This window comes from Vigna unguiculata, chromosome 9 (genome assembly GCF_037176805.1).
Source record: "Vigna unguiculata cultivar grain cowpea cultivar isolate G323 ecotype 2 chromosome 9, ASM3717680v1, whole genome shotgun sequence".
NCBI classification, from domain to species: domain Eukaryota; kingdom Viridiplantae; phylum Streptophyta; class Magnoliopsida; order Fabales; family Fabaceae; genus Vigna; species Vigna unguiculata.
In genome coordinates this window covers 2,174,776-2,191,793 of record NC_140800.1, presented here as the reverse complement: position 1 = coordinate 2,191,793, position 17,018 = coordinate 2,174,776, and the positions used below count along the sequence as shown (strand labels likewise).

The 17,018-nt window shown below is 32.0% G+C and overlaps 1 protein-coding gene across 3 annotated transcripts; it reads left to right on the top strand.

Annotated features, from left to right (window-relative positions):
* Window positions 1-8,201: 8,201 nt before the first annotated feature.
* LOC114164493 (uncharacterized) lies at window positions 8,202-13,219 on the top strand. Of its 3 annotated transcripts, XM_028049193.2 has the most exons (6): window positions 8,202-8,527; window positions 8,630-8,698; window positions 9,118-10,414; window positions 10,712-10,923; window positions 11,553-11,776; window positions 12,332-13,219. In XM_028049193.2, the coding sequence occupies exons 3-6, from the start codon at window positions 9,223-9,225 to the stop codon at window positions 13,065-13,067; spliced, it is 2,364 nt and encodes a 787-aa protein (XP_027904994.1). In that variant the 5' UTR covers window positions 8,202-8,527; window positions 8,630-8,698; window positions 9,118-9,222; the 3' UTR covers window positions 13,068-13,219. The 3 variants fall into 3 exon arrangements, with proteins under 3 accessions (XP_027904994.1, XP_027904993.1, XP_085523275.1); XM_028049192.2 differs by lacking the exon at window positions 8,630-8,698 and having other exon boundaries at window positions 8,202-8,560; XM_085667149.1 differs by having other exon boundaries at window positions 8,202-8,698.
* Window positions 13,220-17,018: the final 3,799 nt, after the last annotated feature.

Here is a 17,018-nt window from a genome sequence, read left to right as displayed (position 1 = left end):
ATTTAGCGAAAGCTTTCTTATTTGAGTCACTCAAAATATATCTATTAAACAACTCCTTTTTTTCATATTCTGTGAAAATGTTATTTTGAGGGGCTTGATGCATGCTAGCTGTAACACATGAAGGGTTGCACACCATCTCCCAGGTCCTTTCTAGGGATCAATCAAACTTAATAGTGAATTTTGAAATGGATAATAATATGTTAACTTTCTTTTTTTATTATTTTTAATTTATTATTTTAATTATTATTAGATTATTATATCACATCAATAAAATGAACCAAAATAAGTAATTTAATAGTAATTAAGTAATTTAATAGTAATTAAAGTGATGAGTTAAAAATGATAAAAAAAAAGTAAATTAAAGTATCAGAAATAAAATATACTTGATGTTTCAAAGTCAATTTCTTTTACCTTTTATATATATATATATATATATATATATATATATATATATATATATATATATATAATATTTTGACAGAAACATTGATGTTATGTAGAGTTGTAATATTACGAAAATAGACATGAAAGGCATAAAATGTGGATGAGAATTGCACGTTACACGAGGTATACTATAACATAAAATAAAACAATAGGCATGGAAACAATGGATATGATTTAAGCATAAATAAAAATTTATAAAATAAAACGTAAAGGATAATGGATAATGGCATGCAACAAACCTCTTGAAAAGAAACATACAACTGTTAGCCAGAAACAATCACATAAGTTTCACCTCAAATTAATTTTTTTATTAGAAAATGATTAAATATAATATATATATATATATATATATATATATATATTAGTCATTTGACGTGAAATTAGAAGTATATCTTCTAAAATTTTGATATAGTTTGATTTTTAAATATTAAAATTAAATAGATACAATTTTTAATTTGTTGTATTAAATTTTTTTGACATTGATATTTCAATTTAATGTTTGTGCTCGTAGTTCAAATATAGATTTAAAACTTTGTTTAATGCGTAAAAGAATGACATTATTAAAATAAAAAATATTTATTTATTTATTTTCAGAATTTGTAAACTAAAATATATTTAAATTTAAAATATAAATGAATTCGAATTTGACATTTAAGTTTAAAATACATACGTATTTAATCTGTTAGAAAAAGTAGAAAGTTAATTTATTGGAAGTGGTAGAACAACCTAGGTGTTTGTTAAGATTTCAACATCAGTAGTGCAATGTTTGGATAAGCAGTGGTTGAATAAAATATATGGGAAATTCAGTTTTAGAATGGATGAGGGTTGAACTGTGATGTAAGTGTAGGTACTAGTTAGGTAGTTTTGGATGCTCAAATTAATTGAAATCTGAGATAATGACGTGTGAGATCAGCAGAGGGTCAACAACAAAAAAAGTATGCAAGAGAAGAAAGCATAAATGTGTAGTAAACATATAAGTGGTAACATACACTAGATATAAAACTTTCAAATGTTTTTAATAGAGTGAGTGATATATCTTGTGAAAATTTTTGAACAACCAGTAATGGATGAATTTATATATGAAAAATATATTTTAACATTAAAATTTGATTTAGTTTTGACACGACTGATGTGGTATTTTTAAAAAATAAAATTCTTTAATTATTGATTTGTCCACTTTTATCCATTGTGACAGAACAAAAAATTGAAATATTTTGATATAGGATAATTTTTGTTCGGGTTTTCGAAGTGTTTATTTGGATGGTTTAGAAAAAATCTAGGTCTTGATACTCCTCTTTCAACATGACCATATGTTCGTTAGGATACTCTGTCAATAAGATATCTCTATGTGTGTTTGAATTGAAGGAAACAAAGGAAAAATGAAAGTGAGAATATGATACTTTCAATCATCCATGTTATGTGAATGAAGCAAACATTGGATTATGTCATTCTCCCTTCTTCCGTTGGTTGTGTTTGGTGTTTTTGAATATAAGAATGATGACTAAATGTGGTGAAGTTGGTGAATATAGTCGGTAGAAAAAGATATGTGCATTTGAACCTCTGCTTTTTTGGTCATGATTGTACAATCAAATAATGACCAAAAAATCTACAAAAATATAAAGTTAGGTCATATAATAATGACCTAAAAAACAGAGATCCAATAGCTCATACGGCCTTCTTCTATTGATTACATTCACTAATTTCACCACCTTTAGTCATCATTCTTATATTCAAAAACACCAAACACAACCACCAGAAAAAAAAGGGATAATCACATAATCTAATGTTGCTTAGTTCGCAGAACATGGACGACTGAAAACGGCAACTTCTCACCTTCATTTTTTTCTCTATTTCCTTCAATTCGAACACACACGTAAGTAGGTATCATTTGTGATAGTCAGCCGACTCTGGTGGAAAAAGAATATCAAGACCTAGATTTTCCTTAACTCATCGAAATAAACACTTCAACAACCCAAATGAAAAATTAATTTTGAAAATGCCACATCAGCCATATCAAAACGCAATCAAATTTTAATGTCAAAATATCATTTTCATCTATAAATTAATCCATTACTGATTGTTCCAAAATTTTCTCAAGATATATCCACTCACTTTAATACATATTAATAAAAACATTAATAGTGGAAAATAATACACAAAATATAAAGTTAGGTCATATAATAATAACAAAATAGCAAAAATCTAAAAGTACATAACTTCTTATACTAATTACATTCATCAACTTCACTCCTTTTACTCATTCTTATACTAAAAAACACCCAACACAACAAAAAAATAAAAAAAAGAATCAAATAATCCAAGGTTTACTTCGTTTATACACATTTTTTTTTTCGTGAAATTTCATTCAAAATCCTAAAGGTTTAATATTCAACAGTGAAATTATATTTTGAAATTTTATTTAAGATAATAAAATAATTCTGTTTTAGTAGTTTTTAAATATACGTAATTAATTATTAAAATTTGAAACTCCTTATTAAAGTCTAAAATGAAGATACAAATCGAAAGAAAAAAAATAAAGAACTGTTCTATCTTTACCACTATAATTTATTCTATTTGGCGAGATTTTTCTTGTAAATATATTACGATAATTTATAAGAAGAAATTCTTTTGCTTTTTTTAAATATTTTATTTGACAGGTGACTTATTTGTAAATAATTAATTACTACAAGATTTGATAAAAAATTTATTGTAAAAATTATAATGAAAAATATTTGCTGTAAATTTTCATGTGAAAAATTCATCATAAATTTTTTACAAAAAAAAACGAAAAACAAATACAATAAAAAAGTTTATAGAAATTTTTTAGGGTGACTTACACAAATTGAATTTGTAAATAAGTTTTTTCCAATAATAATTTTGTAAAAAAGTTTACAAGAATTTTTTTAAAATATATTTACTTTTTATTTTCATGTTGTTTTAAAATAACAAAATAACTGATAAATTATTTAATGTAAGACCCATTGTTATTGAGTGTCCTAATGTTAAGGGTTGTCACACTGTTGGACCTAAAGGGCTGACCCATAGAGTGCCAAGGCCCCTAAAGCAGCCAAGGTCCCTCAATTGCAAGTCATTCTGAAAAAAAATTAGTGCCCTAACTCACCCATTTTCTCTCCACAGAACCTCTGCTAGGGTTTGGAGATCTACCCAAGTTCAAGTGAGCTTAACCTCTGTCTCCTGTTCCCGTAAGTTAGTTCTCGAACCTAGCATTTCTAAGTTGTTTTCGTGGTTTATGTTGGGACTCACTGTGTGAATCCAATCTCCTTTGTCTTGCCACTGTTTCAGTCCATAGATTTGTCCTTGGAGCTACTGGTTTCGCTGGCTTAAGAGTCGAAGTCCAATATTAGCTTTTCCAGGTAAGGGAAGCTAGGTTCTTTTTCGCATTTTTGAAACATGTGGTTTGTTTTTGTTTCTGTTTTATGCTTAAATGATTGGAAAACGTTAGTTTTGGTATATTTCTGAGTTAAGGGTTCAAATATTAATGAAATTGTGATGTTTGACGTCATTTCTCGTATTCTGATGCGTCGCACAATTGCTAGGCGAGTTACTTGGCTCGCTGGGCGACTGTGTATTTTTCTAATATGCGCAGTTTTAGTAAAATTGACTTTTCCGACTCATTAACCGTTGGATTGAGCTCAAATTTTGACATGTGGTTCATAACATGCTATGTTATGGTTTGACCGGTTGGATCGTCGATTAGATGTCTGTAGCTTGAAAATTGTGTCACGCATTACTGCAATGATTTTGGTTTCGTGATAATAAATTTTCTTAGGAATTTTGGTGTAAGAATTATGGTTGTGGGTTGTGCTTGATTGTATGGAATTGCAAGTACTTAAACGTTGACACTCATTTATTTGAGATGAATACTATTTTGTGATATATGTATGTCTTGGTATGCATTTATAAAGTATGAGATGAATGAATTTGCATGAGTGATGTGATTCATGGATTGTGAATGATGAACTTGGATAAATCTTGGCATGCGATTTCAATGAAATGGTTGGTTATATGTGGTCATGAATTCGGTATGAACAATAATGTTACATTGATGGCATGGTATTGGTATGAGGTGAAGTTCTATATCCCCGAATTGAGAAGAATGAGATGGTATGGAATCAACATGGAATATGAATGAGGATGGATTACAAAGGATGGCGTGAGGTGTTAAATGCATGATCAATATTATTTGTTTGTTTGGAATGTGATTGGTATGTTGTCAGTACGTAAATCCATGAGTCTCTAGGTGAGACTTCCTGGTCGTGCCTCAGTGGTCGAGACGTAATTCTATGGACCCTATTAGTGGGTGTCCATGGTGGTGCCTCATCTATATAACTTGGTAAGGATTCAAGGTAAGGATTGCATCCTGACACTCTAAGAGTCAGTTAGTCTCACTTAGAGCGGACTGACTCCTGTAGTGAGAGTAGCAAGAGGCCTGAAACTCATCAAGGGCTAACCTTGTGTGTGAGGGAATTGATTCATTGTAACACTTGTAACACATAGCTCGGGGGTGAGTAGAGGTATCCACCACAAGTGCGAGCATCCGCTGAATCCGACTAGGTTATATGTATCCGGATGAGTCGAGTCGAGTCTTAGTGTATTGATTTCAAGGTCATAACACGCTTGGATGATTTGTGTATATTGGACTGTGAAAGTATATCTGATTGCATGATGAAATCTTTTTGGCTTTAACTTACCCTTTGCTTGTTTGATTGCCTTGTATGTTGTTCTTCTACCTTTGCGATGATCATCAATTTATTGATGGGAGCCGATGCGAGAGGTACTCGTGGTCAACAGGAGAGAGATGACTCCGCTGCATAGTCTACTTGGGCTGAACTTCACGTTTTATTTGGGTTTTTCTTTAGGGCTAAGGCCCGTGTATTGTATTGTCCCTAAAGCTTTATTTTGAATATTGGCTATCTCTTACTCCTTTTGGGTTGTAGGCATTGTAGTGAGCTTTAATATTTTCTTTTAAGTACCTTGAATAACTGTAAGGAGTGACCTTATACTCCGCAACTTGGCTCTTTATATTATCCGGTGTAAGATTTCATTTAATTATGTTATTATTTAAATAGGATGTTACATTTATTCATTTTATTGATATTAGTACTTTGAGAAAATAAATTATAAAATCAGTACTTAAAATAAATAAATAAAAAATAATAATGATTTGATAAAATATTTTATTTGAATTAATTTTATAATTAATGAATTCAATTATTTAAATAAGTTAACTCTAAAAATTTATTAATAAAGTAATACTCCTCAGGCTATTTTCAAAATAAATTTTACAAATAATATACAAAATAAATATTTATTTAATAGTTTATTACACAACCTTTATAAGTTGATTAACTGTTGAAGCAAAATAATTTTCATAGACATTTAGTCTTTCTACACAATAAAAATCTTTTTAATGCTAAAATCTAAAATATGTGATATAATTCCTGAAACCAAAAGAGGATTTGTTATATCTGTGATCAACTCACCATGATACATCAGTGCTGAAACTAGTAGCATATATATATATATATATATAGTTTACATATTTTATATATCAATATCAAAAGACAATAAGGTGTTAAAACTGTAAATTATAGACTTAAATTTTTAACCAAGTGAAATTAATCAACAAATATAAAACCTTAAAAAATAATAAAATCATTATCTAAACCTGATTGAAAATTCAAAATTCAAAGAGGAATATCATGATTCTAACATGGTGTTTGGTGAAGATTTTAAGATGGAAAACTAATAATTTATTTATTTTGATATCTTTGTAAGAAATGAAGCATCCCAGGGTTCTTTTCCTTTATTGTCGACTCATACTTTTTTGCTTTTCTAAATTCTTCACTTTCGTTTGATCAAAAGAAAAATCTTTCAGCCTTATAGGGCCAAACAAGTGTGGGTCACGAGAGTACCAAAATGTCCTTATCTCAGCTTCAAATTACAAATGAAACTAAGTATGTTACAAAGGGTATGACCCCACAATTGTGGGACCCCACCCCTAAGAATAACCCATATTATCCTCACTAAGGTCAAAAGTTATGATTGAGTTGGTTTCACATTCCCCAAGAGAAGTGTGGGTGAGGTGCCTCTCTTTATGTTATTTTTGTCTTTACTTTTGTAGTTTTTCATTCATCTAACTACTATGTCTCATTCATCATAACTTTGCTTTCATGCAATTTCCATAATTTTGATGTTTGGTTAAAATAGAATTTCGACACTTATTTATATTTTAGATTTTAGATTTTGCATTTAGTTTTTTATTTTAAAATTTCCATTTACATGTACAAATTTGAGTAATAATACGTATTTATTATAAACTAAGTTTGTTTTAAGTTTGAATATATACTATGTTGAGTTTTCATTTTGGTATCATATGGTGATAATGGTAAGAATAGGTTGAGTATATATGATCATTGAATCCAAAAAGTTTGTAAATCAGTTTAATTCAAACTAAAAGAACTATAGTTTACTTTGGATTAGACTATTTTTATTTCATTTTGTTTAGTTCAAATTGAATCAACCCATAATGGATTTGTCTAATTTATAAAACAATGATTATATTAACAAAAATTAAAATAATATTTTTTTTAAATTTTATAATTTGTATTATTTATATATCAGATAGTTGTATATGATTTAAATATAAATTTAATTATATGATTTTGTTTTGAAAAATATATACTTAAATTTTATTTTATTAAATTTATATGTTTTTTTTTTATTTTTAAAATAGGTCAAAATGTCTGTTAATATGTTAATCCGACAAAGGATAGGACTAAACTAAACTAAAAAAGTATAACTTGTTTGGAAGATTAGTGAAATCACTTTGGTATAAACTATTATTTTTGTTTTTGTTGTATAAGTTGTTAGGCAAAATCACCCTGATAATTTAAACTATTATTTTTTGTTTTTGTTGTAATATGTAAAGGTTCATAAATGTGGTTACAAAACTAAATTATATGAAGTGCATGATAGTTATTTTCAATAAGATATGCATGATAGTTGCCTAGCTATTAGTAAATAATTACATCTTAACATGTTTTGTAAGAAAAAAAAATTATCAACTGGACTGTAAGTGACAAATGTTTGGATGAAACAACTTTTAAAGGAATATTTTTTTTTATAATTAAAGAAACTCATTAGAAGATAATAAATAAATATCAATTAGTTTGAAAAATAAAGTAAACTGAAGATTTATTAAAAAATTAAATTAAGTAAATTGTTACTAATGAGTTTTAAGAAAAATAACCGCTTAACTAATTAATGTTATGTTGTATGGTCTAGATTATTAAAATAAAATTATTCTTAAAATTCACCCATCATATGGCATATTTAAAAGAAAGTAGAATAGTAACACAATTAATATTTCTATAATTTTCTAAACAACTTTAAAAAAAGACAAGTATGTAACTAATTGTCCAAATCCAATAAATTTCCAATTGATTGAACCATGTCAAACATAATAGCTAATCTTCTTCATAGGTACATGTAATGTTGGAAAGAACATTATTAGACATATGATAATGATGGGTCCCACTAATCACACATTTTGACCAGTCTCTTTCCTCCAAAATTTCCAAAGTAAAAAACAAAACTTGTGATTTAGTTAGCTTCAACCAAAATCCTATGGCATTGTTGTAATTGTGTATAACATGGAGGGCAAACACTCACCCACCTTCACTTCTCAGGCTCTCTTCTTCCTTCCTTTATTAGCTCTCCAACCTTAACCTGAAACCAAAAACCAAAGCTTTCAATTTTCTCTCACTTTTTCTTTCTCTCTTTCTCTCTTTTCTCCTTGTAGTATACTTGTTTTTCTTCCTCCTGTTTTGACAGTTGCTTTTTCTCAACGTCTTTCTCTGTTCACACACACTTCTCTCTGTCACTGATTCCTTTTCCACCACTCTTCCTCATCAAAACACTGTCGTTTTCCTTCACCTCATTGTCACCTGCGCTTCTTCCTTCTAACCCTTTATTCCTCTTCTTCCTTTTCATTTTGTTCTTCTCATCTTTAACCAATATACACAGTTTGGTTGTGTTAGAAGGAAGAAATTGAAAAAGGGTATCATGGAAAATTCTGTCTTGCTGAAAATGGGTACTTTGTTTTATGTTTATTTGCTTATTCTTTATGCATTTTACCCGTATTTTTGTTGTGAGTGTGTAGAGAGAGCAAGGAGGGAGGCAAAGACAGAGAGAGAGACAGACAGAGATTTTCTCTTTTAATTTTATTGATGTATGAATTTTCCTAAATTTGTATTTATCAAGTTACATTTGTTCTTTTTTTAGTTTGTTCTTTAGTGTCTGCCCCTTTTTGTTCATTTTGGAGATGGTTTTCTGGGAGGCTTTAGGCTGATCTTCTCTGCTTGTTTCTACATTTGGAAAAGAAAAAAAAAAAACAGATGCAAAGTAAAGTTGTGTGCTTACTTCTTGTATTCTGGTAGGGTATGGTTTGATTTTCTGGATATTATAGAGGAAAAAGTTTGAAAAATGCATGTATTTTCATCAACTTCTTCTGGCTTGTAAATGAAGAAAAGTATCCAACTTCATTAGCATCTTCGTTAGGTTTATTTGTTTCCAATGTAGTTTTTGGGGTTACTCATGATTGATGAAATTTTGATGCTTGTTATTGAACTTCTGTGTTTTTTTTGACAGATTTATGGTTTCTGTATGAATCTGGTGAGGCATAAAGAAAGGTTATTCTTTTGTTTCCTTTTCAATGCAAGTTTGAGGCATTCATTCATAGGGGACTAAGAAGAGATGGGATGTTCACATTCAAGGTTAGATGATGAAGAAGCAGTTCAGCTTTGTAGAGACAGAAAGAAGTTCATCAAACAAGCTGTTGAGCAAAGGACCCGGTTGGCCACAGGACACATAGCATACATAGAATCTCTGAAAAGAGTTTCAGCAGCACTTCGTGATTACATTGAAGGTGATGAACCTCGTGAGTTCTCATTGGACAATGCCATCACCCCACCTTTCACACCGGTGAAGAAGAAAAGTGGCCCAGGATTCATTCCCATATCAGCAAAACCCTTTGCAACAACAGGAGCTATTGAGTTTGGGATCGGACCAAACTCTACTTTGAAAGTGAATTACCTTAGGCCTGGTGGTAACCCAGCAATTTCAGTTGAGGAAAGGCCTCAATCCCCGGAAAGGGTACGTGTTGAGACATATTATCCTCCAATGCAGCAGCAGTATGGTTTTGATGGATTTTTCAACATGCAATCCTCACCAGTGAATCCCTCAATTTTTGCCTATTCTCCCAATAATAGGCCTAATATCCCTCCCCCTTCACCTCAAGCTTCCCAATGGGATTTTTTTTGGAACCCCTTTTCGTCTTTGGACAGCTATGGCTATCCTGCAAAAAGTGTTGATCACACTGCAACGGATGATGAATACAGAGGACTCAGGCAGGTTAGAGAAGAAGAAGGAATACCAGACCTGGAAGAAGATGAAACTGAACATGAAGATGGTGTTGGAAAAAGAAATGTAGCAGAAGAAAGAACTAGACCCAACATGAATTCTTCAAAAGAAGAAGTTATTGTTGAAGATGTTGAAGATGATGACGACGATGATGATGATGATGATGAGGAAGAGGAGGAGGAAGAGGGTGAGGAGGAAGAGGAGGAAGAAACAGACGTTGAAGATGAGACTGAGCATGTTGCCAAAGATTCCCAAGCTCATGGAAGTGCAAGTTTTGAAGTATCAAAAGCTCAAGCAGCTGGTCATATTGAATCTAGCCATAGAGAAATGACAATTGGTAAGAAGGATGCTGTGGAAGAAACACCGGGTTTTACTGTTTATGTAAACCGAAGGCCAACAAGCATGGCAGAAGTGATCAATGACATTGAAACTCAATTCACAATCGTATACAATGCAGCTAATGATGTTGCAGCATTGTTAGAGGCCAAGAAATCTCAATATTTGTTGACTTCTAATGAACTTTCAGGTTTGATGAGAGAAAACAGTTTATATTTTCATTTTGTTGTAAGTGTACTTCCATGTTTTACAATTATTAGTGAAGTCCTTATGAATGGAAAAGAATCAATAGGCAGCCTCAAGTTTGACAATAAACTCCATTGTATAAATCTTATTTCTAGAGATCTCAGTATGAAAATCATATATCCAGAAATAATTTTTCATCTTTCCCATTCCTCATTTGATTTTACTGAATCTTTTTCTTTTGTCAGTCTTGTTTATCTGTAAAGTTTCATAAATATTAATTTGAGTTAGATTTCATTTGCAGGATCAAAGTTGTTGAACCCGGTAGCTCTGATTCGATCAGCTTCTTCACGCTCTTCTTCATCACGATATTTGGTAAATTGTTCAAGCACTGGCAAGGAAGGTTGTGATGGCACAAAGGATCTCTCTGAGGAACATTGTATGTTATCTGGTAGTCACCACTCCACATTGGACAGATTAAATACCTGGGAGAAGAAACTCTATGAAGAAGTCAGGGTATGCTACTGAACTTATATTATGTTTGTAAGGAAGTCAAATTTATAGAAAAGGATTTCTGGGAAGTTCTTTGTGGTGGTGTGCTTTGAAACAGATAGTTTTGCTACTTAAATATAATCTAATAAAACTGTAGAAAAGAACTTGAGTCCTATGCTCATTTCTCAATTATGTTAGACTTTCCTGCACTCTTCGTGTACAAATTCCTTCATATTCTTATAGCCTTACTCTTGAGAGATGAACAAAATCAATGATTCACTCATGTTCTGGATTCATCAAGGAAAATACTCCTCTTCTTGGCTCTTATGGTTATTACTAGAAACAGCAAACAAAATAAGTTCTCATGTAGTAATCATAAAAGAGGTTCAACTTCAACATAATATGAAAAGCATTATATCTTTAACTACTGGGCATAAACCTTTTTAGTAGATGATTGACAGGATTTGGAAAAAAGGACAGCAGAGATCAAATTGAACATTTTAATTTATATTCAGTTATTTTTTCTCATAGTCCTTTTTAAAGTATTTATATTTTTCATTATTGTTACAGGTCATTATGCTTGTGATCACATACAGTTTTATTTTATTGTTGGGAAACTTATTTGTTACTGTGGCCACTTTCTTCTTCAACAGTCTGGGGAGCGTATCCGAATTGCATATGAGAAGAAATGCAAGCAACTCAGGAACTTCGATGCAAAAGGAGAGGACCCCTCTTGCGCAGATAAAGCAAGAGCAGCCATTAGAGATCTTGATACCCAGATAACAGTTTCAATACACTCAGTTGAAGCTATTTCAAGGCGAATCGAAACTCTAAGGGATGAAGAGCTATATCCCCAACTTCTTGAATTGGTGCAAGGGTATGTATAAATGTCAAAAGCCCCCATGTATATCTTTGATTTCTAAATGAGACTAAACCCCTTCTGTTGAAGTTTCAAGTATTTTCAAACCTCAAACATACTTGTAATATTTTCAGATAAAGACATTCTCAATTACTTATATAGTTGAAATTTCTGAAATGTTTCATTACCTTCAGCTTACTTAGGGTGTCTTTGGTTCAGTGTTGGAGAATTGATTCCAGCTGAATCAATTCTCTAACGCAGAAGCAAGAATTAGTTGTTTTTCATTCTACATGAAATTTTTACCCTTTAATTGATTTTGGAAACCAAACACTTATTGATTCTGCGTTAGAAAATCAATTCTAATCAATTCTACATCACTTTGACGCAGAACCAAACATGCACTTAGTTTAGAGTTTTCCTTTATCAGTCAATGTCATCATCTTCCTTAGTAAAACACCAAGTGGAGCCATCAAATTTCCTGGTTTTTACTTTTTACATGAGCAACACTTTAAAGAAAACAATCTACATTTGCTTACATTTTGGTTGCTGATTCTTAAATTATGCAAATGACAGGTTGGAAAGGATGTGGAAAGTGATGGCAGAATGCCATCAGAAACAGAAGAGAACCTTGGATGAGGCTAAGATTCTTCTAGCTGGAACTTACTCTAAACTACATGCTAGAAAACAGTCTTCCATGTTAATGACAGATCCGAACAGGCTAGCTCGTTCAGCCTCCAATCTTGAATTTGAGTTAAGGAACTGGAGAAACGCCTTTGAGTCATGGATCACTTCTCAAAGATCCTACATTCATGCACTAACCGGATGGCTTCTTCGGTGCATGAGATCTGAGCCTGATGCATCCAAGTTACCATGCTCTCCTCGCAGATCCAGTGGCACTCACCCTTTGTTTGGACTCTGTGTTCAGTGGTCAAGGCGCCTAGATGCCATACAAGAAAAGGCAGTGCTTGATGGCTTGGACTTTTTTGCAGCTGGAATGGGGTCCCTCTATGCACATCAGTTGAGAGAAGATTCTAGGAGAAACTCATTTGGACCAAAACAAAGTAATGGTAACATGGAACTAGTGGAAGCTGGTGAGGTGGAAGAGGTAATGGCTCCAGAAAAACTTGCTGAAGTTGCTATCAAGGTGCTTTGTGCTGGAATGTCTGTTGCTATTAGCTCACTGGCAGAGTTTGCTTTGGATTCTGCAGAGGGTTACAATGAAGTTGTTAAGCAATGGGACACTGTCAAGTGTCAAAATCAAAACACTGCTTCTAACAACACCAGGACTTCTAACAACACCAGGACTTAGCTGTTTCTCATTTTGTGTTAATTAGTTTAGGTTTGTTTAGAAAAATGGGTGTCTTAGAATGTAATTATGTATTTAACTAACCAGTATAAAAGTTAGAATAGCGAGGGCAATTGCACCCAATATTTTGTTATAATTGAATTCCTTTTATTAAATTTTCAGTGGGTAAAAATTGTTCAACTGATAATTCACCTTAAAAATTAGTCATTCATTTACTTTTTTCATTATATACTTGTGAGAACATCAAAACGTAGTAAAAACTTTTGAATTTAGAAAAAAAAAAAAGACGTAAAAGAGAAAGAAAAATAATCAAAAATGAAACTTTATTTTCCTCAAGAATACATCAGAATATGTTTTTTATATGTCCCCATTGAACGAGACCGACACATTCTTCAGGCTTATGGTGAGTGATTGTTCTGGTGTTACCCGGTATAACCTTTACCAATAAATCAGTACATTTAGGATGCATAGTAAAAGTTTGAACCCATCCATTATCCAAGAGAACCTCTCCTACGATAATCATATGTAAACTAAATCTCGTGGTTCCTTGTTGCATGTCTTCATCAATGGCCTGAACCACTGTGTCATCCACAATGGGTTGGTTCTCTTCCCACCCAGTCGTACTCAAATTTAAATGAACCTTTTTTGTCGCCCCATTTTCCAACAAAGAAACTTCCTTCGATAACACATATTGTGGCATGATGGGAGTGATCACAGCTAGCGTTTGGTTTTCCTCGTAACTTATTCTCGCTTCCAGATTTATGAGGTTAATGTCGGAGTTGTTCATGACGTTCCAAATTGTTACGTTCATAACCCACGTGGATGAAACCTCGCCCTCGGAAACTTCAAGGTGAGGAACCTCAAACGAGTCGAGGAAGAACTTGGGTGGGATGGGATCAAACGTTGGTTGGTATAATTTCCTTTGGTGAAGGGCAAGTCCAATGAGCAACATTGATGTCATGATCAAGCGTAGAAAAATCACCGCACCATCCCAATCCAAATGTTCTTCTTCGCATGGCTCCACCCTCACTATGTTACCATCATTGATCTCAACATGGTGTTCTTCAATGTCTTGAGGAAGAGGTGAGAATTGGGTCCTTGATTCAAGTGCAGGTGTTGAAAGAGACATTGTTATGTTTTTTAGAAACGCAGAGTTAGGTTGGTGAAAATTAGGAATGAATGATGATTATGATAATATTTGACTTGATTGAAATTGATGTGTCACTATTAAATATATATATATATATATATATATATATATATATATATATATATTAATTCTGATGAAAGGAACACAATATGTTAAATCTTAATCGGATAATGTTGACTATGTTACAACTGAAATCCAAATAGGGTTAATTTTGGTGCAAGAGCAGCCTGGGGCTGGTAAATATATTAATTACAATGATTGAGCATTCGGTAACTGTTTTTTTGTTGCCTGTGGTGATTTGTTTTAGGTGTATATCACTTTTTTAATAACTAATGTCTCAAAATTTTGAAAACTTTATTAATCATTTGTTTCCTAAAGACCTTATTAGTTATCTTTATAATGGAAAGGGTTAAAAGTCAAATCAAATCATCATTAATTTATTTCCTGTTAAATGATAAGTTAATAAAGCAACATAGTGTTGTAAGAAGATTAAGGTATGGTCATATCCTAAATTGTGTATGATGAGAAATGTTAAAAAATGGAATCTTTGCAAAAAATAAAATAAAATCAAGGAATAGCAAAATATAAGAAATCAGTTGTCAGATTCTCATAAGGAAAAATCCAAAATTTCTCAAGCTGCTATTGTTGCATCACACACAAGAATAAATGATGTTGAGAAGGAAGAATTAAGAACATCAGAAGAAAAGATTCCAGCAGAAAAATAGGTCAAAGTCTCAGTCAAAAAGTAATTGCAACGAAAATGATAACATAAATGGATTTTCAACAACTTTGACAGACAAACCTTTTAACAACAAATTTGTAGACAAGATCTCTCTATAAATAGGTTCCTCCAAGAAAAAAAAATTACCAAATGAAAAATTTGTTACATTTATAGAATTGTTGTAAATATTTCAAGCACAATAAACTTGGGATTCCATGTGAATACATTAAACATAGAATATAAAAAATTAAAGAAAAGAGCATACAGTTGTACAAATGTTTTGGAAGTACTTCTAGTACCAAAATCTAAGGATTCCAACAGTGGGGTTATTAGGGGTCGTAGGAACATGTAACATTTTAAGAAAAAAAATTCTATAAAATGAGATGGTTTGATTTTTTTTAATGGAATAATAACTATAATAATATTTGCCAATAAATTTACAAACAAAGCTTCACACAATTTCTAAATGACAAACTCCTTGACTACTATGAACAACCCCGACTTCTAATTTTATGTCAAAAGGATAAATTAAGAATAAGATTTTACTAAAAATAATTCACTTTGTACCTATATGACTTGATAGGTACACGATCCAAAAAGGTTCAATCAGTCTTATGATCACAAAATATTCTAAAAATATCCATATATTAACGGTAATCATGATAATCTCGACAATTTGATCACGTCCTACTACTAAATTTTAACAAATTACATCATAATCTTCCCTTATACTAAATATGAACAGAATATTTAGTATATCAGGTAATATATCACCTTATTATATTTATTAAGCTATATATCGCATTATTAGTATTATACTTAGTTGAGGTAAGTTGTTATAACGTTAATATTACTCTATTATCATATGGATCCAAGTCTCAGAAAGGCCCTATAAATACACATAATATCTTCCATTGAATACTAACTTTGAAAACAATCATTCAAACTCATTCTCTCTAAAAAAATCCATACTCTCTTACTGGCTTGAGTATGGAAAGGTCTTTTGCAGGTGGATCTCCCCCCTTTTGGAGCAACAAGGAATTCAATTCCGGCCATCAAAGCACTCAAGCCACCGAATCCCGATAAGAACATTTGATCCCTACTGGGAGGCCAAAAGTAAAACATTTTCTTGCCTCCACATTTATTATGTGAGATCATGGCAGCTTAAAATTGTGTCACTCATACTACCATGAACATTTATGGTAAAAAATTTGCAATTTCTTTAAGAAAATGTTATCTTTCTACATTTTATTTTGATATAATAATATATTGAATATCGATGGAGAAACAATTTTTTCCCTTTACTTTAATAACATCAACCTTAAGTGCTACAAGAGGAAGCAGGTCCAAAAGCGAATTTGGAAAAATTAGGACTAACCTTGCTTCTCCACCACCATTCACAATGGTTTCACATCAACAATTGCAAATCTTAGAACAACCACGTCCAGTAAACTGTTAGGAATCCAAGTGTGAGTCTAAGTCCCACATTGACCAGAAATGAGAAAGTAGAGCACTATATAAGAATAAAGACCCATAAACCCATTGCCTTAAGGTTTTGGGTTGAGAGTGGTGTTAGTGTCTTATGTGGTTAGGCTCAGATCTCATTGGTGTTGTATCTCCCCAGTGAAACCTCCTCTGTAAAATCTAACAAGTGGTATCAAGGTCCCAGGTAAGGGTTCCAGGTAAAGCCCTTCCGCTGGAGGGGAAGTGTACCAATGTGGTTGAAGGGACTCACCCTTGAGGGGGAGATTGTTAGGAATCCAAGTGTAAGTCTAAGTTCCACATTGACCAGAAATGAGAAAGTAGAGCACTATATAAGAATAAAGACCCATAAACCCATTGCCTTAAGCTTTTGGGTTGAGAGTGGTGTCAGTATCTTATGTGGTTAGGCTCAGATCTCATTGGTATCTCCCAAGTGAAACCTCCTCCTTTATAAACCTGACATAAACTAATATCGCTTTCTCTCTTTTTAAGTATCGTGTTATTTGGAGTTTGTGGCATTGCTTTCACTTAGAGATATCAATTATCCACCTTTGCTTGTGTGAACTAACTCTTATATTATCAAACGGCATAAACATACAAC

What these genes read in the sequence shown, in the direction of transcription:
- LOC114164493 (XM_028049193.2), top strand. Translation starts at nt 9,223, where the DNA reads ATGGGATGTTCACATTCAAGGTTAGATGATGAAGAAGCAGTTCAGCTT. An exon ending in GACTTCTAATGAACTTTCAG is followed by an intron (nt 10,415 to 10,711) that starts GTTTGATGAGAG and finishes TTTCATTTGCAG; the next exon opens with GATCAAAGTTGTTGAACCCG. An exon ending in AACTCTATGAAGAAGTCAGG is followed by an intron (nt 10,924 to 11,552) that starts GTATGCTACTGA and finishes CTTCTTCAACAG; the next exon opens with TCTGGGGAGCGTATCCGAAT.